This window comes from Python bivittatus, unplaced genomic scaffold, assembly GCF_059951505.1.
Source record: "Python bivittatus isolate LINGU-HERP-01145 unplaced genomic scaffold, Pbiv_v1 ctg000700_np1212, whole genome shotgun sequence".
Taxonomy (NCBI): Eukaryota; Metazoa; Chordata; class Lepidosauria; order Squamata; family Pythonidae; genus Python; species Python bivittatus.
Window position 1 is genome coordinate 100,803,262 of NW_028277098.1, and position 27,556 is coordinate 100,830,817.

The 27,556-nt window shown below is 45.7% G+C and overlaps 1 protein-coding gene across 1 annotated transcript in view; it reads left to right on the forward strand.

Annotated features, from left to right (window-relative positions):
- Positions 1 to 19,549, forward strand: part of HELZ2 (helicase with zinc finger 2) — a 58,567-nt gene extending 39,018 nt beyond the window's left edge. The window contains exons 13-20 of the mRNA XM_088153559.1: positions 207 to 351; positions 2,797 to 2,913; positions 3,777 to 3,972; positions 5,053 to 5,187; positions 7,584 to 7,805; positions 9,568 to 9,724; positions 12,125 to 12,292; positions 14,456 to 19,549. Coding sequence (XP_088009685.1) covers positions 207 to 351; positions 2,797 to 2,913; positions 3,777 to 3,972; positions 5,053 to 5,187; positions 7,584 to 7,805; positions 9,568 to 9,724; positions 12,125 to 12,292; positions 14,456 to 14,580 — 1,265 coding nt within the window. The 3' untranslated portion in view covers positions 14,581 to 19,549. The remainder of the gene's footprint in view (positions 1 to 206; positions 352 to 2,796; positions 2,914 to 3,776; positions 3,973 to 5,052; positions 5,188 to 7,583; positions 7,806 to 9,567; positions 9,725 to 12,124; positions 12,293 to 14,455) is intronic.
- Positions 19,550 to 27,556: the final 8,007 nt, after the last annotated feature.

Sequence of the window (27,556 nt, forward strand, 5' to 3'; positions counted from 1 at the left end):
CCCGATCCCCATTTTAAAATTCAGTGCCTGCTCTGTGCCCACAAGATTCCCTAGTTTAGGAGCCATCTCTTAAATTTCTAGACCAGGGGTCAGCAAGCTATCCATCACCATGTCCTGATTGTTTCCAGCCAGCTAGAGAGGCTGGAACTTGCAAGATCTGGACAACAGAAATCATTCTCAAGCCAACAATGCTGGTTTTTCTTCAGAGATGCTGATGAAGATGACCGCTTCCTTGAGGCCTCTGAGGATCTATGGAGATACGATCGAGACAGTGGATTTCCCATATCCTGGCAGCAACCTCCAGGTTTCTCGAAAATCTCAGCGGCACTCAAAATCCAAGCCAGAGATCAGGTTTGAGTTTGGGCCTCTTTTACCTTAACAAATGTGGTTCAGGTTGGTGTTGCTTGTACTCAACTGCAGAATGGCTCAACTGAAGGCTCATTCTGGTATCTCGTATAGCTTAAGAGGGCGGTGTTTAGTTTGGTGCCCTTTTTAAAATGGATAATAGTGTCTTAAAAGAGAGAGAGAAAGAGTGGCTTCATGTATATCTCAGGCGCAAGGACTTTCCTAGTCACATATGTGAGACTAGGGCATCTATATAAAATGAATGAATGATGAATGAATGAATGAATGAATGAATGAATGAATGAATGAATGAATGAATGAATGAATTCCTAGCCAACCTTAGCTGGCTCTGAAAAATATGGCTGGCTTTGGTTAATATTTGGTTAATATGAATGGGAGATTACAGGCAACCCCGGGATTAGTAGCAAGGCTAAGAAGTTGAGAAAAAACATTACACAAAGCGGGTTTGACAAAGGACTTCTGGATTATTGACTAGAAAGCTACAGGGATGAGTGTCCACGTAATCAGCAGGAATTGAAGGAGAGTTGACTTTAATCAGTTAAAAAAATATAGCCCCGAAACTAACTTTAGTGTTTTGGATTTCCACACCCACTCCCAGTTTCTGGGCTGTTGACTTCAGTGGACAAAACAGAAGGGAGAGAGACATCAGCATAGGATACATTGAGGAGAAAGCGAAGCCTCTCATAATCTTGAAAGTCCACCTGAATCATGGATGAAAACACTTAAGGAACATACTTGGAAGTATCCTATCCTTCTGTTCTTGCTGAATTCATTATTTTTATGTTATCCTGAAGAATGTAGACTCTGAATGCACTGGACTGACAATCAATTGTTTTGTGTCTGCTCTGAGATCCAGGACTGCAAGCTGGTTTGCAGTCTTAGCTCGGAGAGGAACTGCAGATAATGGCTTGTTGGTATGTCAGAACCAAACCACTTCTGCAACTCAAACCTGAGGCAACCAGGAGAGCTGCTGACCAGTTAGGGCAGTGTTGTCCAAACTTGGCCACTTTAAGATGAGTGGACTTCAACTCCCAGAATTCCCGTGCTGGCTGGGGAATTCTGGGAATTGAAGTCCACTCATCTTAAAGTGGCCAAGTTTGGACAACACTGAGTTAGGGAGTTTAGAGTAGATGTATAGTACAATCTTCTGTATGTTTAAGTATGGATACAGTTCCACTTAGTTTGGGAAGAGTTAATTCTCAGGATTTGCAATCCACAGGATGGCAGCTTCTAATTTTTAACTTTCCTTGTCTGAAGTGAATTGCGTGTTGGCAAAATTTCAGTCAAGTTACATTCTGAGATCCCAAATCATTGTAAGAACACACCAAAAGCATATATGTATGCATGAAAAGTTTTACAGAACAGTTTCAATAAAGGATGACCATGTTACTGCTGTAATTGTTCATACACATATGTGTTTCTGTGTACATTGTTTTGTTTTTTCTCCTTCCTTCCTTCCTTCCTTCCTTCCTTCCTTCCTTCCTTCCTTCCTTCCTTCCTTCCTTCCTTCCTTCCTTCCTTCCTTCCTTCCTTCCTTCCTTCCTTCCTTCCTTCCTTCCTTCCTTCCTTCCTTCCTTCTCCTTCCTTCCTTCCTTCCTTCCTTCCTACCTTCCTTCCATCCTTCCTACCTTCCTTCCTTCCTTCCTTCCTTCCTTCCTTCCATTCCTTCCTTCCTTCCTTCCTTCCTTCCTTCCTTCCTTCCTTCCATTCCTTCCATTCCATTCTCTTTCCTTCCTTCCTTCCTTCCTTCCTTCCTTACTTCCTTCCTTCCTTCCTTCCTTCCTTCCTTCCTTCCTTCCTTCTCTTTCTCCTTCCTTCCTTCCTTCCTTCCTTCCTTCCTTCCTTCCTTCCTTCCTTCCTTCCTTCCTTCCTTCCTTCCTTCCTTCTCTTTCTCCGTCCTTCCTTCCTTCCTTCTCTTTCTCCTTCCTTCCTTCTCTTTCTCCGTCCTTCCTTCCTTCCTTCCTTCCTTCCTTCCTTCCATCCATCCATAACTTTCCCTCCCTCCCTTTCTTCCTTCCTCCCTTTTGCTTTCTTTTTTCTGTTTTAGGTATGCTTTTTTTGTTTGATTTAATTTCCTCTAATTAAAGAATAAAAGCAATTAAAATGTTTAAAACCACACCAAAAACAGTCCTCAAAAAACAACTTGGACTTGAGGCCCCTCGTGCTCAGCCTTAGGTAAAATGGGGCCCGATCCACCCGTGAAAGTGTTGTGGGGCTTTGCAGAAAATGTCTGAGGTTCTAAGCCAGCATTTCTCAACCGTGGTCACTTTAAGACGTGTGGACTTCAGCTAGCCGAGATTGGAATTCTGGGAGATGAAGTCCATACCTCTTAAGGTGGCCAAGGTTGAGAAGCACTGTCCTAAGGAGTAGCTGTCCACGCACATATGTGCATATTTTGTCTTCTTGCTTAAACAAACCCTTTCTGTGCAGGAGCATCACTCTGCACTACCTGATCCGACAATCGTCTAATCCTTACGCGCAACAGATCCATCAGTTTGATGCACGGGTGCGTCGCGGAGAAAAGATCACAGACAAGGAAGTTGCCAAGTGAGTGCAATCAGACTGAGATGGCTGCAGAGGCTTATTTGAAGATACCTCAGTTTTGCCACGAGTTTTATGAGCATCTTAGGAGATTTCAGTCCCAGATGCCCTTCTGGCTCTTGACAGCTGGGTGGCTCAGTTTGCATGCAGTACAGGAGTCCTGATTTCTCTCTGTGTGGATAACTCAGGGAAACCTGGTTTCTAGTCCTCCTTCAGCCAAAGAAGTTCCCTGGGGGACTTTGGGCCAGTCCCTCCCTTTCAGCCCAACCTACCTTGCTGGGTCGTTGTTAGGAGCAAAATAGGAGCAGAGAGCCCCATGTATGAGCTTCTGAGCAAAAGGTGGGCTATAAATCTAATACATAAAAACAAATTAACCACAGCGCATAACTTTTATTCCACAGTCCTGCCTTAGCCTTCCGTGGAATCATGGAGGGGGGTAGAATGTGCTGTTGGGGAGAGAATTCCTCTTTCCTGGAATCTCCGCTTCCCTCCATTTTAAACCGGGTTTCTAACCCTTCGGAAAAGCTGCTTGGAAGTGTGCAAGAAAAGCTGGTTGCTCCATGCGGCTTGCAACGCCCTGACCCAGGAGCGTCTGCAGGGTGCGCATGTCCACCTTTGCAAGAGGGTGGGTGTGACCTCTGGTCCAAGCCCTGCCGTTTTGTATCAATGCTGTTACCTCGGTCTTCCCATTGGTGGGAAAAAAGGATGCTAAATTTGTCCAATCCAGGATATTCTGCCCATCTGTTGCCCTGCTGCCAATTTTGGGGACATCTTAGCATAGTATCTGGAGGGCATGGGATATTGTTTAAGGTGTGGAGACACAGGTCTCATCTTTTGGTTCTCAGTGGTGTTCTTTTGTGGGCTTACAGGTACAAAAACTTACTACATAAGGCACGAGTACATGAATTGAAGCGCCACGATGTCATTCTTTGCACCTGCTCAGCCTCTTACTTCAGCTTCCTTGCGGAGCATCTGAACGTCAGGCAGGTGCTGATCGATGAGTGTGCTATGTCCACAGAACCCGAGACCCTCATCCCTTTGGTGGGATACAAGACAATGGAGAAGGTGAGCTGATGCAGATGGACCAGGTTGGCCCCCAAAGTAGGGGATACATGAAGCGACCCTTGGCAGAAAAGAGTGGATTGAAAACATGATAAACCCAGACAGAATTCCTGTGCAAGACTCATTTTGCCTACCTTGTTGATCTTGGAGAGTCTCCCCACATCCCCATAAACATATGTATGGAGCAGACTTGGGTGTTTATATATATGGACCCTGAATCTGAAGCCACATCTGTTCCTGGTGCTTGCACCTTGTTGGTTCCTCCTGAATTCAAGGGTGTAACTTCTGGCATGGAGCAGCCATCCTGCGAGCCCAGGAACAGGTGTGGGGTTTTGAAGGCCTAGTGAGTACATGTGAGTGCACAGTGACAACCAGTTTGGTGTAGTGGTTACGGCACCAGGCTAGAAACCAAGAGACCGTGAGTGCTGGTCCCACCTTGGGCACAAAGTCAGCTGGGTGACCTTGGGCCAGTCCCCTCTCTCAGCCCTAGGAAGAAGGAGGCAGTGGCAAACCACTTCTGAAATCTTGCCAAGAAAACTGCAGGGACTAGTCCAGGCAGCCACCAGGAGTCAACACGGACTCCAAGGTACATACACACACAAAAGCCAAAATGAGTACACGTATGAAGGATCTTTTCCACTTCAGATCCAGATCCAAAATCTCTACCATCCCCTGATATTATATTCTGCACTCCTTGCAGGATTTGGTCTCAGAAGCATGATTTCGGAGTGCTTCTACTTGGGTCTTGTCCAGAAGGTGGCCCTGGGTACTCCTGTTCTCAGTCATTGACCGATGGGGTCCTGCAGTGTGGGACATCTGCAGGAGGGGGGCAAAACACCAAGATGGCATTCATGACTGCATGACTGAAACCTTACTTCTGCTTGCGACTGCCCTCTTGAATTGTTTTGACCCCTTGCCACCTTGCGTGGTTCTCCTCAACGTTTTCACGACGTTGGATTTTATTCTGGGACGATGGAAAAAAAGGCTGAGGAGCAGACGGAACGTGTGCATCTCGGTTTCCTTGCCTGTAAGTGACCCGGAGCCGGAAGGTGGTGGATTCTGAGAACGTTTGCCTTCTCCTAGGTTGTCTTGTTAGGAGACCATAAGCAGCTGAGACCAGTGGTCCACAGCGACTTCTGCCGGCATCTAGGTATGGAGAAGTCTCTCTTTGAGCGCTACCAACACATGGCTTTGATGCTTGACATCCAGTATCGCATGGTAAGGATTTCTCTGCCTGGAAGTGGAACATAATGTTGGAGGTCGTATCATTTAACGGAGCAGCACCATGCTCTCTAAGTTCCTTGCAGGAACAAGCATGTGGATGCAAACCAAATAGTTGTTCATTACATCCTTCGCTTATTAGTTTGTTTGTAGATTTCTATCCTCCATCCCCTCTGACCTTCCAGCTCAGGGCAGCTTCCAAGGGATCTCCCTTCATTTTTTCCTCCCAACAGCCCTGTGGGGTAGACTGGGCTAAGAGAAAGTGACTGGCCCAAAGTCACCCCATGGACTTCCATGGTTGGGGGTGGGGCTAGAACCTGGGCCTTTTTAGGCATGGCTCAACACTATACCCTAGTGCTTTTTGTTATAAAAGCATGCTTGATTTTATTAAACTGAATGTAGAAAAACAGCTGATTGCCTTACCCTGAGTCAGTGTCCAAAAGCTGCAAGGTGATAGGGGTGGTGGTGCAGTGGAAGCCCCGCCCCTTTTGCGCACGCATTGCATGCGCTACAAAAGAGGCGGGGTTTCTGTCCTGCCTGTTGCTGGGTGGAACCTGGGTTGAAAACTAAGCCTTTTTCAGCTCTTCTTCAAGACTGAACCCAAGACCTTCTGCATTTTCAACGCAAAGGAAGATATGTTTCCCTTGTGGCAGGAAAAAGGCCTGCTTTAAATGAGAGACCCAAGCCAGTGGGGATAGGTGCAACCCAGGATACTTTTATTGGCATACACAATTACAGCGATCCTTGGCTCCTCGCGGAAGAACTGCAGAAGCCAACAAAGCAAGGTCACAGATTATATACAGTACATTTGGGTTGATACGCTACATAAGAAAGATAAAGAAAATATTGAAAGTCACAGTGTGATCCTTACACTGGAATGTCCTTAGTAAGAGATTGGAGGTGGCCTTATTGTGGTGCCCCTACACTGTTTCACCTTGTAAGGATTCTGTCTTGCTAGATATCTTCGATATGTTCTGCATGCTTTCTCCTCTCACACCATACTGTTCACTCTCCAAGGAAGGAGAAGTGCCTGGTTTCTGTTCCCATCTCCATCTCCACTCCAGAGTCACAGGGCTAGCTGATTCCATGTGTAGTTCTACTACAGTTTTGCTTTCAGTCACGAACGAGCTCTTTCTAAAATAACAAAATGAAGAATAACATGAATTCATCCTTCACACCCTCCTTCTGCCAGTTCTAGCTACAAGTCAACATCACGTGACAAGATCTAAGATCTGAAGGGAGTTTGGATTCAACTTTGGAATTGGCTACCCTGGGATGGGGTGGTGGCTGGCAGTTTGGCTGGCTTTCCAGAAGGGTTGGAGCAATTCATGCAAGTCCTGGGGGTCAATGGCTTTGATGGCAGTGGAACTGCCTCTGAGGGTCATCTGCTAGGAGATTAGTGGGCTTCCTTGGGCAGTTGGTTGGCCACCTAGAGCAGCATTTCTCAACCTTGGCAACTTCAAGACGTATGGACTTCAACTCCCAGAATTCCCCAGCCAGCCATGCTGGCTAGGGAATTCTGGGAGTTGAAGTCCACACGTCTTAAAGGTTGTCAAGGTTGAGAAACGCTGACTTAAGAGAACAGACTGCTGACTAGGTGGGGCAGTGGCCCAATCTAGCACCACTGCTTCATGTTCGTATGTTCGTTCATTTCATTCAAGTCTGCAAACAATAATAACAACAGCAACTTGTTCCTGGAAGCTTAGACCAAATCAGGTTTGGTGCCAGGGAGAATGGTTTAGAGACGGCAAATGAACAGTTTCTTTGGAGGAACATGGATCAAATCTGAAGAACTTAAGATGTCCTGTCTTGGATCAGGCCAAAGGTCTACCTTGTCCAACGTGCCATGTTTTTGTTAATCATCCCGAGTGGATGCATTCAAGAAAGTCATCAGCCCCTGCAGATGAGCGATCGAACTCTTTCCTGGGCCAATGATTCAGATGGTAACATGTAACCATTAGAGGGAAAGGAAAGTCTCCTTTGAGTCAACTGGACTCTTTTGGGGACCTCCTGGCAGCAGTCTGGAAGGGATTTGCCACTGCCCTGTTCCAAGTTTTTTTTATTCTACAACCCAGGAAATTCCCATCCCAATACAGAGCAGCTCTGTCCTTGCTTAATTTTTCCATGGTTGACTTGGGGCTATCACTTGGTATGACTGTACTGTAGCTATTCAGCCAAGTACCTTTTGATATCTAACCCCCCTCCCAATTTATTTATTTGATTTATATGCTGACTTTATTTTGCGCAACTCAAGGTGGTGGGCATAATGTTGTTCCCACCTCCTGTTTTCCCCATGTGTATCTACGTCTGGGTTTGCTGAGGCCTGGGCTCATGAGTGATTGTGACGTTCCTGTGATGATTCTACTCAAATACCCCACTTTTTGGCCCCACAGCACCGGGACATCTGCATGTTCCCATCCGAGGCCTTTTACGAAAAGAGGCTGAAGACCTGTCCCAACCTCGTTCGCGGAAGCAGCGTGCTCTACCACCGCAGCAAATCCGCCTGTTGCCCCATCATCTTTGGCCACATCAAAGGAAAGGAGAGTTCCTTCATGGTCTCCACGGAAGATGGGAACGAGAACTCCCGGGCCAATCTGGAAGAAGTGCAGCAGGTGGTGAGTAAGCGTGCAAGTAGAAGCATGGATCGCCATGACATGCTGAGGACCAACCCTTGGTGGCTTCTGAGTTTTCTAAAACAGCTGGATCTGCAGACCATAACAGAGAACAAGATCTCTCCCCAAGTGAAGATCGGCTTAGAAGGTTGCCTTCTGCAGACCAGGCTTTCATTAATGCAGGGATGAGGTCTAATTGGACCCCCAAAGCCTCGGATGCATCCCCATGGCCCTTCCCAAATTCTAATATTTAATGGGATAGATTCGATGCCCTGGGGGGAATTGTATTCATTCTTGTTATGATCCTTCACATTCAAATAAAATCCAGTTTAGTTTTTGTCCTGGCCTCTTGATCACTTGGTGGTGTGTGTCAGTTGAATTTTCTACTCCACAGCTGCAGCTGCCATGATCCACACCTAGAAACGGGCCTGGACTTATCTGGGGTTTTGGTTTGGCCCAGTTGTCAATTCTTAGCTTAGGTTCGCACCACACACTTAATTGGGGTTACGGAAGTCTATATGTGTTTTCTATTGCCTCCATTCTCTATTCTAGCCTATTGCTATTATTTCTATATCACTACACTAATTACTATAAGTTACAATGGTGATACTCTATTACCTTTCAATTACTAATATTACAACTCTAGAGTAATACTATTCCACAGCAGTGTTTTCTTCCTACAAACACTGTTCTGCCTTAATTCCTCTTTCTGGAATGTCTTCTGCTTTTTCCTTCTCTGTTACTGGCCAGTAGGTAGAGGACTTGCAACTTTCCACGTTGCAACTTTCAACTTTATATTTTCCTTGCTGTGGCTGTATGTTTCTTTTCCTCTGGATCATTTACTCCCTTTGAAGGGAAAAAACCCCACCTTCTTTCGTTTGGGTGCCGTACTCAATTTGCCGGTGGCCGCAGAGCTCCCAAAGACGCATCTCCTCCGTTCTCCTCCTACACCTGTGTCAAGGTTGCAGTTTATTGGCCCCTCTGCTGGGCTGAGGCTGTGGAGGGGGCACGAAGAGGAGAGGAAGCTTTTTCTGTTATGGCCCCCCTACTTTCCAACTTGTTCCCCCCAGAGTAGCATTCACCTCCTTCCTTTCTGGCGTTCGGTAGAGAGGTTAAAACCACCTCATTCCGCCAAACCTTTAGCCTGAAGGTGTTGCTGTGAGCGCTCACCTTGGGTGGGTGGGTTTGTACCCATGCTGTGTTTGCTTGTGGAGCCGTTCCTTTGTTGCAGGCTGCTTCGAGTCTGGGGTTACAAATCATGCGAGAAAAATTAATGCAGAAATGCCACTCTTAAAAGGCCGCTCCAGATTTCTTGTGGAACCCAAATGGATACTGAAGGGATGTGGGAATGGGAGTGGCAGTGAGGTCATGGCAATGTTGCTGCCAGGCTTCAGCAGGACTCTCTGGGAAACTGGTGCTACTCCCCAGGTCTGGGTTGTGGAGGGAGGGAGGCTTGGTTTTCTTCACCCATCCCCACCTTGAACCTTCAAACTGGGGTGGGGGATAGGGTTTCTCCCTCTAAGAAACCTGGCTCCCGAGCAGGAGCAAGAGCTGAGGTGTTGAAAGAGGGAAGTCCTGGCTCACAAGCTACTTGGGAGAACATGGGAGTTGTATTCCATCTTATCTAAAGACTGTGAAGGAATCAGGAATAATAGCCCACCCCATTCCCTGTGAGAGGAATAACATTCCCTGTTGTTTGTCTGTCTCATCTTAGACATCCTTTCTTCATCAAGCCACAGACTAAGGCCTCCGTGCTCTTTTATAGGTGAGAATTGCAAAGCAGCTGACGCTGGATGGAACCACCAAGCCGGCACAGATTGCCATCCTGACGGCTTATAATGCCCAGGTAGTTGAAATTAGGAAGCAGCTCTCTCAGGTTGGCGTGCAAGACATCACCGTTTGCACCATCATGAAAAGCCAAGGTAAGGGAGAGGCACATCTCTATGCTGGATCCAGTTCCCACACTAAAATGTGTTATTTTTTACTTTTGTGGAGTCCTTGGGGTTCTCTGAGCTTGGTTGTTTTCTTGCAGGTGTTTCGTTACCTGACTCCCTTCTAGTACTGAAGATGTTACCTGGTCGGGTAATGAAACGTCTGCAAGAAAACAGCCAAGCTCAGAGAGCCCCAAGGACTCCACAGTTCAGTCCTGAGCTACACCATTCTCTTCTATTATTTACTTTTATTTATATATCAAATTTATATGGCCGCCCATCTCGTAAAAAGTGACTCTGGGCAGCTTACAACAAGATATAAAACAATAAATATATCAAAAATCAAGTTTTTTTAAAATAAACTTTAAAAAAATGTTTACTGGGATTGTCTTGGAAAATCTCTCTTACGCTTCTTTCAGAATAGTATCCACTCTTCACCTTCCTGTAAACTCTCAGAGAGATGGGGATGTTACCTTAATGTCCCCATGTACAAGGCCGATGTAACCAGGTTCATGTAAAACTTCACATGATGCAACATAACGTCTGTATCTCTCTACTCTGACAGCTGTGACAAATGTTTCCTTTATGCCCCCATAGACAAACATCGTTCATTCACTGATGACAGGAACACAAGTGCCAACCTCTGCCCCTGTGTTTCTGAGAGTCATTGGCTTTTGCCTACCCAAAGAGCAGACGGCACCTAAGAGAACAATGATGTCTAGACCTGGTGTATGATGGGTTAATTTATTGGAAACCATCCATACTCATTCAGCAGGCTGATGAGCTTCCATGCAACCACAACCCAGGCATTAACGTTCCCAATGAATACCAAGAGCAACTTCTAGTAATTGCAAGTTTCTTTATTAGAGCAAGGCTCCTCAAACTCACTCACAAACACACACCACACTCACCAGGCCCCCCTACAACTAGTGTTGGCCCGACAGAGTCTAGGGCAGTGTTTCTCAACCTTGGCAACTTGAAGATGGGAGGACTTCAACTCTCAGAATTCCCCAGCAAATCCACCCATCTTCAAGTTGCCAAGGTTGAGAAATACTGGTCTAGAGTGTTGGAAGAAGTCAGATCTGGATCCTGAAACTTCTTGGTTCCTTCCTCTCATGAGCAGCACTGCAGCCTATGACCTAGGATGGAGGGCCCTTTTCCTTTTCTGGACGTGTTTTGCATCTTGTTGGGCCTCATGTTGTTTCAGACGTGTGTGTACAACAGAGCCGGTGTTTTTTTTCACTCCATCACCTTTGGTACTTCTCCTTTTCTCCACTCCAACCATACTTCCCTTCTGTGGCTGCTTCTCCTCCGAGGTTGTCTATCTGGGCAGCTTCTCCTTTTAGTTTGACTGCAGTTTGGCCTCATGATGATGATGATGATTGTGGTCTGGCTTGCAGCCTTTGGGTCTGAGGCTTTCTCACAGAACTTAAGACAGTATATACCATTCCAATAGATCAGTGTTTCTCAACCTTGAAAACTTCAAGTATGTCGACTTCAACCCCCAGAATTCTGTTCAATGACTATGCAGGCAGTGGAATTCTGGGATCTGAGGTCCACACACCTGGAAATTGCCAAGTTAGGGAAACCCTGCAATATATACTAGATATCCCTTCCTGCAATATTGCTGAGGACCAGGGCCTGGGTAGTTCCGAAAGCGAATGCATTGTATGTAGTCATCCAAAATACAGTGGTCCACGAGTTCCATTCCTGTAAGAGGGTTTGAACCTCTTACACTTCTAGCAACTGATTTTTTCGTCTCTTTTCTCCCAACTACACAGGAAAATTACTGCAGAAATTACTCAAGGAGTGGGGGTTGTCAGATCAAAACATTCCCTCTTGCACTTGCCCCAGCAATCATTTGCCCTTGATAAGGAGACCCCACCACTTGTGTTGTGGCTCATTCAGGAAAAGAGGATGTGGGCTTTATGTACTGCTATGGGAACTTTGCAGATGTACCAGCCTGGATAGTTTGGCATGTTGGGGTCCTTGCATTTTTAAGCAAGATGAGGGCTGTGGATTTCCAGGAACAACACCTTTGCTTTAGCTCCACAAACTAAGCTCTGCAAATGTTAAGGCACGCGGAAGAAGACAGGAACATCTGCCAGGGATGTCAAAAAAGCCATCTTGACTTTTTTTTGACTCCCCTGCAGATGTTTCTGGAGCAAGGACAATTTTGAGGGCCTCCAAAGCCCACCACAGATGGTTGTATAGCTGTCCTTCTCTGTCCCAGACCAAGGCTGGGAGACTAGTTCAGCAGAGAAGGATGGGTTCCTGGCAAGTGGAAATACAGACTCCTGGGAATTGTGAATCCCTAGGGATGATTATGTGGCTCGTCTACAGCACTCCAGGTGTAGCGGGGCTAACCTGGTTGCAATTTCTGGTCTCCAGGCAGTGAATGGAAATACGTCATAGTGTCTACTGTCCGCTCATGTAGCCAGCAGGAGATTGATGAGTGGCCCACAAAGACCTGGCAGAAGAAACATCTGGGCTTCGTGGCAGACCTACATCAGATCAATGTCTGTCTCACTCGGGCGCAGGAGGGTCTCTGTATTATAGGTAAGCAAGAACCTGCTCAGCGAGGGTCTCCTGGAGAGGCACAGTGGCCGGGTTCGCACAGCGCCCTAGGCCAGGCTCAGAGGGAGCTGAGGTTTAGCTGGTTGGAGGACGCTCCCCATTATCCTAGCATGTTGAGTGAACCAGCCTGTTACATTAAAGTGGAAGATGGTTTATTTGTTTGCACATCACATGCTGCTTGAACACCACCACTGTGGCTTATTAACCTGGGTTTGGGGTTTAGTGTGTTGCGTGAACCCAGCCTCTGGAAGGTTAGATGCAGGAAGTGAATGGCTGTGGTGGGTTCACCGGATACCTAAAAAAAAATTATTCTGGGAAGCAAAAGGGAAACACCTTTTTCTCGGTCCTTGTTTAGCCCAGAAGAAGGTAGGCTTGGCCCAAGATTGCCAGCTGCCAACCTCTTCTCTCTGGATGAAATCGCCTGTGTTCTCTGCCTCCTTGTCTCGCCTTCATTGGCACAAAACACTGGGGATTCAGGAGAAGATCCCTGTTCATTGATTCACCCAGGCAGGATGGTCAGTTCCAGCTGTATTGGGAGGATGGTGTGCTAGGCATCAGCTTACCCAAAAACGTCGGTGGGAAAGAGGATGAAGAGGGCAGGTTGCTTGATCACATCTGAAACTAAGGAAGCAGAGGATTGGCCCTGGGGCCTTCACATGGAAAAAAGATGGTGGTGCCACTAGACCAGTGTTGTCCAAACTTGGCCACTTTAAGATGAGTGGACTTCAACTCCCAGAATTCCCCAGCCAGCCATGCTGGCTGGGGAATTCTGGGAGTTGAAGTCCACTCATCTTAAAGTGGCCAAGTTTGGATAACACTGCACTAGACCCTTCCTTAACTGTAATTGTTCGGCGTGGCAAAACAGTTCATTCTTGAACTGGTTGGTTCTCCCGTTCTGGGTCCCACAAACCTGTTTTTCACATCATCCCAAGTGTAATTTGGATTTATTCCATAGTTTATGGAATACACCTCTGTTTGTTGGGTTCACACACCATGTCAAACCATAAACTGGGGGGGGGGGGCTGTCAGCGACCAACAGCCTCAGGCCTGAATGCAGCCCAGATGATCTGTTTGCAATTCTTAGCGCACCCTCTATGATTGCTGAAATCAGTGCGGGTTTCCGCATTTTGAGACAGGAAATAGGTGAGAGCTCTAGCAGATGTTCTAAAGGTAGCAAATTGCAGCTAAACACTGACCCCGATTCTCTCCCCAAATCCATGGCTGCCCACCTGCATGGCCCTCCCCATTTCACAGCCCTCAGTTACTCAAACAAGGGTTGCCCTTGGCCAATGAAAGGTGACCCACCTTTGCCACCAACCATGGTTTGCTTCCAAACCATAACTGCTGCATTCCCTTTACATGCTGAGCCAGATAATTAAAAAAAATTTTTTTTAATGGTTTTCATTACAAGATTTTACATATATCATGAAGAATACATTCAAAGAAAAGAGAATAGTACACGTGAAAAAGAAAAAAAGAAAGGAAAGGAAAAGAAAAGAAAAAAGAAAAGAGACAAAGAAAAAGAGATAAGAAGAGTAGAGTAGAGTAGAGTAGAATAGAATAGAATAGAATAGAATAGAATAGAATAGAATAGAATAGAATAGAATAGAATAGAATAGAAATCATGAAAATAAATAAAGTGGCTTCCCGTTTTCCTCTTAGCAGTTATACCTACAATTCTAATCAAACCTCTCTCTCTAAGATGACATCATAATTCCCTTCTTTCTATAATCATCTCTCTAATCCTCAAATTATTCTCTCTCACAGAGAGAGTCACCCAATCATTTTCTTTTTTACACAAAAAGGCCATAAGGGGTTTCTGGTCATTGATGAATGTCAATAATGACCTTTCTCTAATTAATGAAAGAAGACTTTTTGGCCATCCCAGCTAGTTCACAGATCCTTGTGTGCAACATGCGAGCCCCACCCTACCAGGTGGTGCTTGGTGGGAAATGCCAGGCAGGGTTTTCTGCCAGTCACGGTTGTCTTTCTTTTGTAAAATGGGCGCCATTTTAGAGGGGAAAGTTGTGGACCAAGGAAGAGGGAAGGGTCGAGCAGAGGCAATGGAGGGTGGGTTGGGTGTCCATCTTGGTCAAATAAAACCCTGGCCTTTTCTATTTTCCTGCCCTTCTCTTTTGCTTCTAGGAAACAGTTACCTTCTGGAGACAAACTCTTTGTGGCGCAGACTTTTGCAACATTACAAGGAGCGTGGATGCTACACCAGGGCCAGCGCCATTAAGGTTAAGCAGAAGTCCAGTATATGCCTGTAAGAAGGAACCACAGCAAACAGATTCTTTCTTTTTAATCTCCTGGTGATGGATCTCAAGGCCGATTCCAGGAGACAGGATTCGCCAACGCTGAGCCAGAACCAGGAGCCTCGTGGCGAATCGGACACCGCCAGAAGACATGAGCTTTTCAGGACTTGAGCTTTGAGAACAGACTCTGCCTTCTTCTGGAACCCAAAAAGCCATATTTTTAATACGGGAGCCTAACGTTTTAGGCATGGAAAATATTTTGGAAAAGGGATTTTGCGTTTGTTGGGGAATCAAACGGATGCTGCAGGAAAACGAAATGGCTGGTCCACATTTGAGGAGTGTTTGCTAAGCTGGTCGGAGGAAGACTGCCACCGGCATAGCAGGGGTCCTGCTGCACTTTTCAAAACCAGAAGATCTTTTGGAGGAAGACAGAACCCCAGTCTTCCTTCCCCTACCATGCCAATAAACACACCCTCGTCCAGATGATAAGCTGACTTATGCAACTGACTCCCTTCGACCTCTGTCCCAGAACCCTTTTGTACAAATATTATTATTATTTTTTTAGCCTTGTTAAATTTTACTTGAAATGATTTTTTGCTAGTTTTTTTTTAAAATCTTTTTTTTTTAAACAGAACCACAGAACTGGGGGTGCCTTCCAAGTTTGTGCTCCTTGATCTAGCCACCCTTTGGAACGTGCTGTGAAAAGTTTAAGGAAAAGAAGGCTGAGCCCGCGGAGAACGGCAAAGGGGGTCCTTAGGGAAAGGTAATGGCGTTGTGTGCTGGGTTTTTCTCTGTGGAGGACCAGCCCTGCCATTTAGCCAAAGCGAGACCATCACCTCTGCTGGCGGACGATTGAAGGGTCAGCAGAGCTAAGGGTGGTGGGGTCTGTTTTATGCTGGGATTCCAGCTACGTCAGCCTTGGTGCCTGAAATGGAAAGGTCAGCTACAAGCTATCTTAGGCTAACCCAGTTCTGTGAGCGTTGGTGGCAATTAACCCCGCCTAGAAAGCTGCTAGAAGCTTCTCTATCATAGTGCCTCCTGAAGCTCAGTGAACGGTGGATATGTTCACACAAGCTGCTTAGCTGAGTCGGTTGCAAAGTGAGGATTTGCACAACAGGGCAAGCTTTCTTTTTTTAGCTTTAACCTTAATGCTGCAGTGGAAGCGTGGTTTATTGCAAGGGTCGATGGTTTGGGGCCCTCCAAACGTTTGGACCTCAACGGCACCCAACCCATGTTGGCTAGGGGCTGTGAGTTCTAGAGAAGTCACGAGGACATCATGTGCATCACGTCATTGTCGTGTAAATGGCACACCGGCTGCCCTTCTTTCTACCCACACGCATGGCTGTAGCCCAAAACATCTGGAGGATGCCATGATTCTTCTCTCTGGCCAATATGCATTGCACTTTTTTACCCGGATTGAATGTATTGTAACAGAGTGGGTGGAAAAGAGAGAGCTCCCACCCCACCCCGTCTCCTGTCTCAGAATCTTTCAAATGCCTGTTTGAAACTAGACGCAACCTTAGATTTAGCTGCTAATGACAAAGCAGGTCCGCCGAATCTGGTTATTCCAGCCTACAGTGATCCCAGATGAATGCATTGCCCTTGGGGTTTGGTTGTACCCAGCACTAGCTCTAATATAGATATAATAATACGATATATAATAACAGCTGGGCTTCTTCCATGATACTAACAATGTGTGAATGTGTGCATGACGATTCCTGTATTATCCTTCTGCGGTTCTGCAACTGATGCCGTCCCTTTTTCCCGGTCTTGCAAATTGGTGCATCTGATTTATTGCAATACGTGGAATTACGGGGAGGGGAAACACCTTAGGCTTCTGCATAGAGCCTGTCTAATTTTGGACAAGGTTGTAGGCGAGAAACTTAGGAGAGTAGCTTTCCCCACCCCTCCTTTTGGCCTTAACGTCAGGGATCTTGATAGCAACGAGGGGAGAATGAGACAGGCCTCTTTCTCCCTTCTTCTACCTCAGTGCTATGAAATGTGAATGCTTGAAAGTTTGTGCCCGCTCCCTGTGCTGATCCATTGAATTTGGAATACCAAATTAATGAACCCATGCTCATCGTAGTCCCTTCCTAAAGAAAGCACAGGCTAGCCCAAAGACATAACAATATTCCATGCTGGCACCCTCTTCCGGTACGTGACATTCCCAAATTATTAAGCCAGACTTCAGAGTAAACATTCCTATCTTCTTTTTGCTAAACGTCTTGTGTGGGCCTACTGTCTGAGCGTTAGTCATCTAAAAAGAAAGAAGGAAGGGGAGAAAGGGGAAAAGAATCACTTCTAAACAGATCCTGTAATCCCCATGACTGTTCCCCTGTAGATGGCCCTCGCTCATCCCAGGTGATTAAGTGATTTTCTTCATTTTTAATTCTTTGCACCTTCTCCATTCTTTCGGTTTTTGTACCCTGGGTACCAACATCACCTCTACTCCATCTTTCTGCTTCTGGTTCCCTTCCTATCTTCTGCAGGGTCACTCAGACTTGGTGGTGGCCTGTTTATTTGCATTTTTCTCTGACCAAAGTGATGACACTGGTTGGTGGCTTTATCCTGCTGGCGCTGGATAATTTCTGTCACAGACGCAGTGAAGTAGAGTTGCCCTTGGAATGGGCGTGCTTGAACCCTTCCATGTAAATCACTGGGAGCCTCTGCCAGGACTTGGTCCTTGAAAAGCATCTTGGGCACCGCCCAAATATCTGCCCTGCCTCTCTGCTGGCCACCGCTGGTGGGCTATTCCCATGACTCTCTGTGCTGGTGGCGTTTGGCCTGCTGTCTCCTTGGACCAGGGTCTGGGAGACTGGCAGAGTTAAAAGAGGCATCTCTCTTCCAGATGGCAGAATCTTAGAGCAGAACTGTCTTTGAACTGGACCCCTGGCATGGGCCACTCCTCCCTCTTTTTGCCATTAGGTGCAATACACATGAAAAATGGGCAGAGCTTCAGCTGCACTGTGGCGAGCATCCTCTTGACTTTTTTGACCACTCTGGACTGAGTGCTTCCCTGTTCTCTTCCAGGACCAGAATTTTCAGCCTCTCAAGCAGTGGGGTTTCTGTCTGCGTTGCCGTCCCCCCAGTTCTAGCCCTTGCCACCATCTGCACCTTTCAGGGTTCTGCATCTCACTGGCTGGCATTTGTGCCCTCAGCCGACAGCTGTTGGACCTCAGCAGCCTTTTCCCCTGGGGCTGTCGCTCAGAGTCCTCCTCTGCAGGGTTGATGTTCTGTGGCACAGCCCTCCTTCCTGAACGCTCCCTTGCCTGTCATCACACAAATGCCCTGATTATGCGCTTGCATCAGGAAGTCATCACAAACATGTCTTCGTTCCCTCCCCCACGCTGTCCCTAAGGATCCTTCATGAGTTAGTGATAAAGAAAAAAAAATGGACATAGATCTGGTTTTAGAGGCCCTCCTTTCTCTCCTCCAGGCGAGTAAGAAAGTTTTTGACTTTAAAGCAAGGAACGTGTGGTTCAAGAAAAAGACAGACAAAAATAAGCCCTCTCAGCAAACTGTTCTGGCTTGTGCTTAATGTCCAGATACCCAGTTCCCACTGCAAACGTCCTGCTCCTCTTGGGCTGTATAGTTTGATTGGCCCAGATACCTCCAGAGCAAAGATGGCAGATCAGAGCAATTGAATCTGAATTGGGCGTGATCGACCAATTAGATTTTGCCTTTCAAACCATTCAGGGTTCCATCCCTTGGAATGGGGTTATTCCTATTCACTACAACCCAGTATAGGTTGTCCTTATTTAACGACTGCCTTGTACAGCGACCGTTCACAGTTATGACATTGATGAAAAAGTCACTTTGCGACCCATCTTCGTATTTATGACTTTTGCGGGTCTGTAAAGCAAAGGAAAGCTGACGTAACATCAGCGCAGTCACGGTTTCACTTAGCGACCGCTTTGCTTAACGACTGAGTTGCTGGTCCTCATTGTGGTCGCTAAACAAGAACTCCCTGTAGCATTAATATAATGCCGGAGTGCCTGGCAAAGTTTACTGTTCCAAGGTTTTACAACCTGGCAAATTTGAGATATCTCTAGTTGGCAGCCACTGGGCTTTACTGTTGCACATGTGCCACTGAATTTAATGGGGAGTGTGCAAGGCAGACACTCATGGAATTGTACAGCTCCTACACATTGAAAAGGGTGTTGTAAATTCCACTGTAAATGACCAAAGTTAGGGTATATAAATTGGATGTTGAAAAGTCCAGGGATCAGGATTTCTACTGATAGCTTGGCTATCATGACCATATTTCTTTGAAGAAAACATTCAGCACGTAGTACTTGGAGTACCAAGTATACCTGTTATCAGGGGTATTTGTGTGGGGGGGTGTGGGTCAAAAAAGTCAAGATGGTGCCTCCAACCCTGCAAAGCCCGGCCCCTTTTTTACATGACTTGGAACTGACATCTTGACTTTTTTGATTCTCCCCTTGCTGATTTTTGTTATTTTGCTGATACTTCTCCTTAAAACAAGAAATATACAATAGAGATACTTTTTAAACTATTTTAGGATGATTGTGAGGATTTTAAATCCCTGGGAATCTCTGGTTAAGTGCCATTGAAAAGAACTGGATCTCCCTTTTGCTGTGATCTGTTGGTAGTTTCCTGCTGGATTTGTCCTAAAACACTGTTTGAAATGAACTGAAACATTTCCAGGCTGTGTGCGTCTTTTTGTATATTTAAAGAAAGATAAAAAGCTATCTTTAGTTAGTGAGTTCTATGGTATTTGTTTACTGGAGTCTATTTTTATGATGTATTGTAATTTTTTTAAATCATTGGATTTGCATGTAAATTGCCTTCTCTGGAAATTTTTGGAGAGATTTGATATCTCTAAATTATGGCTTTGTAGTCCTCTGAATTATTTTTTTAATTATAAGGGTCTAAAAATATGTGATGTTTATACAAACATGAACATTCCTCTTTAATCAAGTATCGTGAAGCTGATTGTACTGTACCAAATAAAACTTTATGACTCTGAATTCTGATTGCATTAAGTAGGAGAGAGAGAGTGCATATGTATGTGAGGAGAGTGAAGATCCCTGCAAGGAGAAAGGTAGCACATTAAGGAGTAGGTTTTGTGTGCAGCTCACGGTAAACCTAGATAACATATTAAAAAGCAGAGACGTCACCTTGCCGACAAAGATCCGCATAGTCAAAGCTATGGTTTTTCCAGTAGTAATGTATGGCTGTGAGAGATGGACCATAAAGAAGGCTGAGCGCCGAAGAATTGATGCCGTTGAACTGTGGTGCTGGAGAAGACTCTTGAGAGTCCCTTGGACTGCTAGGAGGTCAAACCAGTCAATCTTAAAGGAAATCAACCCTGATTGCTCATTGGAAGGATCGATAATGAAGCTCAAGCTCAGATACTTTGGCCACCTAATGCAAAGAGAGATCTCTTTGGAGAAGACCCTGATGCTGGGAAAGATTGAAGGCAAAAGGAGAAGAGGACGGCAGAGGATGAGATGGTTGGATAGCATCACTGAAGCAATGATCATGAAACTGAGCAAACTCAGGGAGGCAGTGAAGGACAGGAAGGCCTGGCGCAATATGGTTCATGGGGTCACGAAGAGTCGGACACGGCTTAACGACTGAACAACAACAACACGGTAAGAACAGAGTTAGGGCAGATGCTCTGTCATCTCACTTTTCCAGGAGTAAAACAAGTTTAATCAGGACAGACGCTGAAGGGAGAACTTGGGCACTACTAAAATAAGCAAAGAGGCAATTAATTCAATGGTAGAACAAGGTTAATGATGGGATGGGTGCATCCTCAAGACTGAATAGCCCATTATTTCTTTTGCTCCCGAAGTTAAGATGTGCCCATTCATTCATGAGTAAAAATTGTTCAAGCGCTCTGCCCCCGCCACACACTTAATCTAGCTAGCTACTAACCCAGTTAGACCTCGTTGATGGTTCTAGTAGTCCAAAGTCACACAAATTAGAAATGGTATTGAAAGTAGTTAGGCCAGTATGATAATGCTTTCATATACATCAATGGTACAAGCACATCTGGAATATATGCAGTTCTGGTCACCGCAACTCTCAAAGGCTTATGGCAGAGCTAGAGAAGGTTCAGAGGAGGACCACTAAGATGGTCAAGGGAGTGAAGCAGCTCCCTGTGAGGAAAGGTGGTGACATGGAGCTTTCTGGTCTAGAAAGGAGGTAAATGACAGGGGACATGATTGAGGTGTACAAAATTATGCATGGTATGGATGAAGTGAACAAGGACAAGCTGTTTTTCCCTTGCCAAAATATTAGAACCAGAGGTCACCCCATAAAATCAAATCCTGGAGGAATCAGGATAGACAAAAGGACATTTTTTTAATATAACATGAATTCAACTTTGGGATTTGCTACCACGAGATGTGCTGGCTACCAGCTTGGTTGGCTTCAAAACGGGTGGGAATCTATTTCTGGAAGTCCTGGGGATCCATGATACTTAGCCTTGAGAGCTGCGGGGCTGCCTCTGAAGGCCATCTGTTGGGAAACTGGTGGGCTTCCTTGGGTAGTTGGTGGGCCAGTTAGAGCAGCATTTCTCAGCTGTGGCAACTTTAAGATGGGTGGACTTCAACTCCGAGAACAAAGTCCACCCTTAAAGCTGCCAAGGTTGAGAAACACTGACTTAGAGAACAGACAGCTGGACTAGGTGAGCCAGGGGTCTGATCCAATAGGGCACAGCTCACCTTATGCTCTAAACTGCATGAAAAAAAATGCATCAGTTTTGGAGTTACTAGACCAGTGTTCCTCAACCTTGGCGGCTTGAAGGTGTGTGGACTTCAATTCCCAGAATTCCTCAGCCAGCCATGCTGGCTGGGGAATTCTGGGAGTTGAAGTCCGCACATCCTCAAGCTGCCATGGTTGAGAAACACTGTACTAGACCCTTGGCCACTTTCTCAGGAAATATTTAATCTGTCTGCAGTATCTGCAGATGTGGGTGGGGGTGTCAAGGGAGAGCAAATGACAAAAGCAGCATGGCACCATCACAATACACGTTCTCCCCCATTTGTATATGTGTTGTGACATCACACCCACATACAAAAGCAAAGCTTACCTTGCAATGGCATGTTACTGCTTTCCTTTTTTTTGACAAAATCCGCTGATCTTGTGGGTGCCTCTGCTAACATCTCAGGAGTCCTTGTTCCTGGAAATGTAGGCAAAGCTATATGACTAAGGCTTTAAACATGAGGCTGTGGCTACCATCTTGACTTTTTAGATTCCCCCGGCCCCCGGATGCCCCAGATAAGGGTTATGTTTTAACTTGGGGCAGAGGGACAAGATGACTTTGGAGAACATTGATATCAGTCTTTCAAGACAGGCCAGGTCAAGAAACAGACTCTACAAGACGTCCTGGAACTCTGCTCTAGTGATATAAGCCAGTGTTTCTCAACCTTGGTGGCTTTAAGATGTGTGGACTTCAATTTCCAGAATTCCCCAGCCAGTGTACTGAACTAGGCTATAATAACAGATTCTTGAAAGCCTGACGTTTCCCCATCCATCCCTCTTCTACCAGAGAGTCAAAGTGGGGCAATCTGGATTCTTTCTCACATTTTGTTTTCCCGGGCTGAGCTCATGTTTTGCTCTGCATACCTTCCCAAGGTCATCTCTATGCTCCACTACACTTGTTTATACCGTTACCATGGACGTTTCAGGTGGACTTCTGGTAGACTGCCGAGAGTCCCCAGCACACTGGGCGGTATGCCAATGCAATCCATCAAGAGAAATCTGCCATTCAGCAGTATACAGATATAATGATGGATGGATGGATGGATGGATGGATGGATGGATGGATGGATGGATGGATGGATGGATGGATGCTGTTCCCAAAAGTACATGCCACGTATCAGCAAGTATCAAACTTGATTTGAAGTAGACTTTATCATTATATGGTGGTAGTGAGGTTGTGATGTCCTTTCCCTTCTCAATATTAAGACCTGCCAGTAAATTTCAAGATTCACCAGCTTATTAACACCTTAAGATAAGCACTATGGTCTCCTGTTACACACTCCTTGGTGGCTAAGATGTCTAGAGTAGGATCGGCATTAAAAATGGGCGTGCAGCTTCTTAGCCTTCTCTCTGTGTCAGGTTTTACACTTACATTTGTTCACAAGTCCCATGTGTTGTTCTTACAGCTGTAGCCAGGAATGTCTGCAAGGTGTGGTTAAAAAATCAAAATGGCAGCCACAGTGGTGTGATTGAAGCTCTGCTGGTTTTTTTGTAGAATCATAGAATTGAAAAGGACTTAAGAGGCCATCAAAGGTTCACTATACCGTCCCCGATAGTTGACAATCCAGACTCTGTTTGAAAACCTCCAGTGAAGGGAAAGAATCCACTCTGTGCGGTAACCTATTCCTGCAATTGACTATTTTTAGGTCAAGAAGTTCTTCCTAATGTCTCATCTGTATGAACATCCTTGAAGCAAAAATGGGCAGAGCTTCAGTTGCACTGTTGCAGCCACCACCTTGATTTTTTGACTATATCCCACAGACACCGCCAGCTTAACCCCATAACCATATTAGATGTAGGAACGGAAGAGTAGTTAAGAGTTGACCTAATTCAGCAAAAAGGGAAGAGAAATTATATGCGCTTGTATTCAGAGACAAACTATTGATGTCTCTGCTGATAGCACGGAGCGGTTAGGGGCTCTCGGTAGCCTTCTCCTCCACAAATTTATTTCAGGTCTTATTAAAGCTCTCCAAATGGGTAGAACAGCCTCCATAATTGCACAACGGATAACTTTCTCTCAGCTGAAGTGCTTTAAGCGTCCTCGGATGATCCCACCAGGCCCCAGTGATTTGTGAGGAGATAAAACTCTCCCAGTTTCTTTCTGCACATTGTGCATTATTGTATACATCTCTATCACACCCTACCCAGCTAGCTATTTCATGAAGAATATACTGTTCAGGGCTGTAAGATATTTTGGGTTGTCTATGCCCTGAACACACTGATAGTAAGCTGGCTTGAGCAACTCACCAGCAGTATCAGCAAAATTGGAGTTAATTGATAGAGTTAGAGTCAGACTGGAGTCATAGACTATTGAGCTTCCACCCCTCAACAGAACATGCCAACAAGCTCTGTGGTTAAGTCTGCAAAAGAGTTGAGACAGGAAGATATTGATCAGGTGTGAAGTCAGTTAGCAGAAGAAGAGGAGCAGAGATGTAGAGGTGTATTCAGATAAGGCCTAAAATAAATATGTTCTAAAACCACTAAGTGTCCCAGATACAGAAGACCACCAGTTGGCATGGACACAGACACATATGGTTTGAAAAGGTGTTATGATTATGGGATGTTAGCTATTAAGTAGCTCAACTATGTGACCAATCATGTAACTTCTGATTCTGATGCTGTCTTTGAAAAGGTATAAAAGATTCCTGCTTTCTATTTTCGGGGCTCTCTTCTTGGGAAGGAGTCCTCACTTACTAAGGCGCCTTAATAAATGAGTAACTGAGTTTCTCGAGTCCGGTCTTTTATTGGGGTAAAGGGCTGGGCTGAAACCACAAATGTTGTGACCAACACCAGGGAGGACCAGGAGCTGGAGAGCAACTAAAGTTAATGCCCTGTGCATAGTCATCTGAGAGCAACAGTTGAGGACTTTGATGCATGACAGATGGTTTGAACCCCAAGGAATAACATTTGGCTATGTACAGCTGATGTTTTCTCAAAGGGGTGAAGCCAGTTATTCTTGGTTTTGCTCCTGGGCCTGATTGCTGTTTTTTGGGGCAAGTCTTGGGTTTTATCTGGATGTACAAACCCTTTTCTCTTTTCATTGGGTTCTTCCCTTCCTTTTTAACTATATAAGCCACCCAGAGTCACTTGGGAGTTGGGCAGCCCTCTACATTTATTCAGCACAGACAGACAGTTTCCTGAGGGTCAGTGTTAATGAATTTCCTGGAATAGAGGTAGCCCAGGTTTGAGGTATGTACCTTGAGGCTGAGGTCTCCAGATCTGGAGGGCTGCAGAAAACCTGATTTGCACCTTGGTATTAATCTCCTGAAGCTTAGAGAAAGCAACTACAAGTATGAATTCTTAGCAATTTGGAGAGGGGGGATTTCCACATAGTACATTAATCCGATAGGAGAGAGGCAACATTTGCTCTTCTCCTCAAGTTCTCTATCAAAGGATCTACAGAAATTAGTCAAAACAGCCAGTAGAATTAGTCACCCAAGCTATTGATTGTATTTCTTCTAGGCCTGCACTGTTGGAAGGGATATGACCAAACATCCTTCTGGTAGGACTACTTTGGGAAGTTTTCTTGATGGGGGAAATGTAGCAAGTCATCCTAGATGTGCCTCCTGTCCTTCATGGAAGGAAACATAATTCTCGTGTGCTAGCTTACCCTTTCAAGATGGAGCTGGGCTTGCAGCACCAGGAGCCATCAAATCGTGGTGATAACCTGAGTTCACATGTCTCCATTACCAGGCTAGGGCACAATTTTCCATGCCGGTTATTAACTGATTAGGCAATTTTATGTGCATTTCAGGCTGTTTCTCAGGAGGTTTCACATCCACAAGCCATCTTCCCAGGAGCAATTGACTCAACGTATTGGCTGGTTCACACATCATGCCAGAATAGGCTAAAATGGACTTGGGTAGTTCTGGTTTGGAGCATTTGGGAAACTCAGTTTGTTTGGTTAGTTGATGGTAACCACCAAATTAGGCTTAATTTAGCAATTTCAGTTAAGGGTGTTGTATGAACGCAGACAACTGGTATTTTCTTGGCTACATGAAGTGGCTGTGGGCTTTCTAGGGAGCCCTTAGTAATCTGGGGCTGAAGAATGCATTGAGGACTTGCAAAGTGAACACTGGGGCAAGCGGGAAAGTTAACACTCATGGAGTGGCTTTTAGAGGAATAGCTCCCCACCCTTTCTATGTCTGGAAAAAGATTAAGGGGCCCTTCTGCAACCCAGAGGCATTTTGGGTACACCAGCCTCCCATTTTTCATGTGTGTGTGTGTGTGTGTGTGTGTATAAGAACAAAGAAATAGAGCCTCCAATGTGGTGTAGTACTGAAGATGTTGGACTGGAGTTGGGGAGACCCAGGTTCAAGTCCACTCTCAGCTCAGAAGCAGCATGTTGGGTGGCTTTGGGCCACTCACCCTCCGATCAGCCTACCTGGTTGGGTACAAAAATGGGAGGAGTACTGTGTAGCCTTTGGGAGAAAAGGCAAGATATAAATCTAATATATAAAATAATCATGGGGGCACTTTGGGGACCCCCAGCTCTAAAATGAGAATTGGCTTGCTCTATCTGAAGGTGCCAGAACTGTGCTGGGTGCCTCTGAGTTCAGGCCCCTACTCCTGAGAAGGAAGGACGCCCTTCAGGGGCTTGGAGGAGCCAGAGCTGAACTCTCTCCTGGGTTGGATTGGCACAACACACTCTTAGACAAGGATAATATGGGGTGGAGGGCTTGGGATCCAGCATGCTGAATGAACCAGGCCATCTGTAAAGGAAGGTAGAGATGACTTAGGGCAGGAATGGAGGAGCCGTTATGGGAGTCCAGGGGAACTAGAAAGTGGGAGAAAGAAATTCCGCCTTGATTTTGTTGGATAGGAGAGGGGGCAGAGAGAAACTCTGACAGGCATTCAAGTTTCTGTTATTATACCCTATTACAGTCTTTTTCAACCTTTTTCAACAGGTGGACTTCAACTCCCAGAATTCCCCAGCCAGCATGTCTGGCTGGGGAATTCTGGAAATTGAAGTCCACCTGTCTTAAAGTTACCAAGGTTGAGAAACACTGCCCTATTACAATAAAGTAGGATTCTGGAATCCTTGCAGTGTCTGTTTTCTGACCTGGCCTACCTTGAAGTGCCAACACTATACCCATCACGTGGTTTCGTTTGGCAAGTGGATCCAGCAATCGTGTCTCACTACATTGGATAAATCATTGGGTGAACCTTGTAGGAGACACTCTCCCACCTATTCAGCTCACAACTAGAGTGCTGTGTCCCTCTGAAGGCTACTGAATCTGTAATGGTCTGTGGGAATGACCTTGGGAGACAGGAGGAAGACCCACAGACTAGGCCATGGTCAGATAAGAGGCAGCTGAGCTCACAGAAGGGCTGTGGGAGTGGCAAACATCTCAGAAGGGACCCTCCCTAGTTTCTTGGACTGTAAAGGCAACGGGGGAGAGATGCATGTTCAGACTTGCAAGATTCTGTTAATGTCACCTTACCATAAAGCAGAATTAGTCCATCTGGTTGTGCTTCCCATCTGGACTACCTTGCAAGACTGTCAGAATCGCAATTCCCAGTTCCCTTCTCTATGGCCTTCAAGGCTGAGGTTGCTGGAGTTCAGCCATATCTGGACATTCCCACGTCGTCTTCTCCTTTTCGTGCCCAGCCGCACGGCTCCCTTATCACCTTGTAACCTCTTGCTTACCAACAACCTCTGCCTGTAAGCCACACTTTGCGAGATACCCCAAAGAAGCCACACAACCCAAAACAAACCCATAAAACCATCAACCACCATCTGTATGACCTGAATGGCTAATTATGCAAGGGTTGTGCCAAACTAGCCAGGATCAGCAAATACATGTAGGCCTGTTTGCCGATAAGGCAATCCTATAATTCAGCTTGACGGGGAGCACCGCCCTTAAAGAATTGTGTGAACCAACCAACATATCACCTCCGGTTCACATTCAGATTTACATCTACATAAATCAGTACATAAGCTCTTTCCTTTCCTAATCTAGTTGAAATCATTATTTTTAAAAAATCCATTTTGAATCTCAAGTCGGCTTTCAGGCTAAACTTTTTTCCCCATCACTCATCCTGAGGCCTGAAACGTGTCTTGAAGATGGATCAAAGTGGGTTTTCGGCTTCTGCTCAGTTGGCTGACAGCAGTTTGGGGGTAGGGTGAGATTAAGATTTATCCTTTCTCCATCAAAGAAAGAGCCCATGCTTTGATGCCACGCTTTTAAAAATAAGGGTTTTTTTTTTAATCTGGCTTATTTTACATTCCTTGTGAATCGCTAAGATGGGAAAG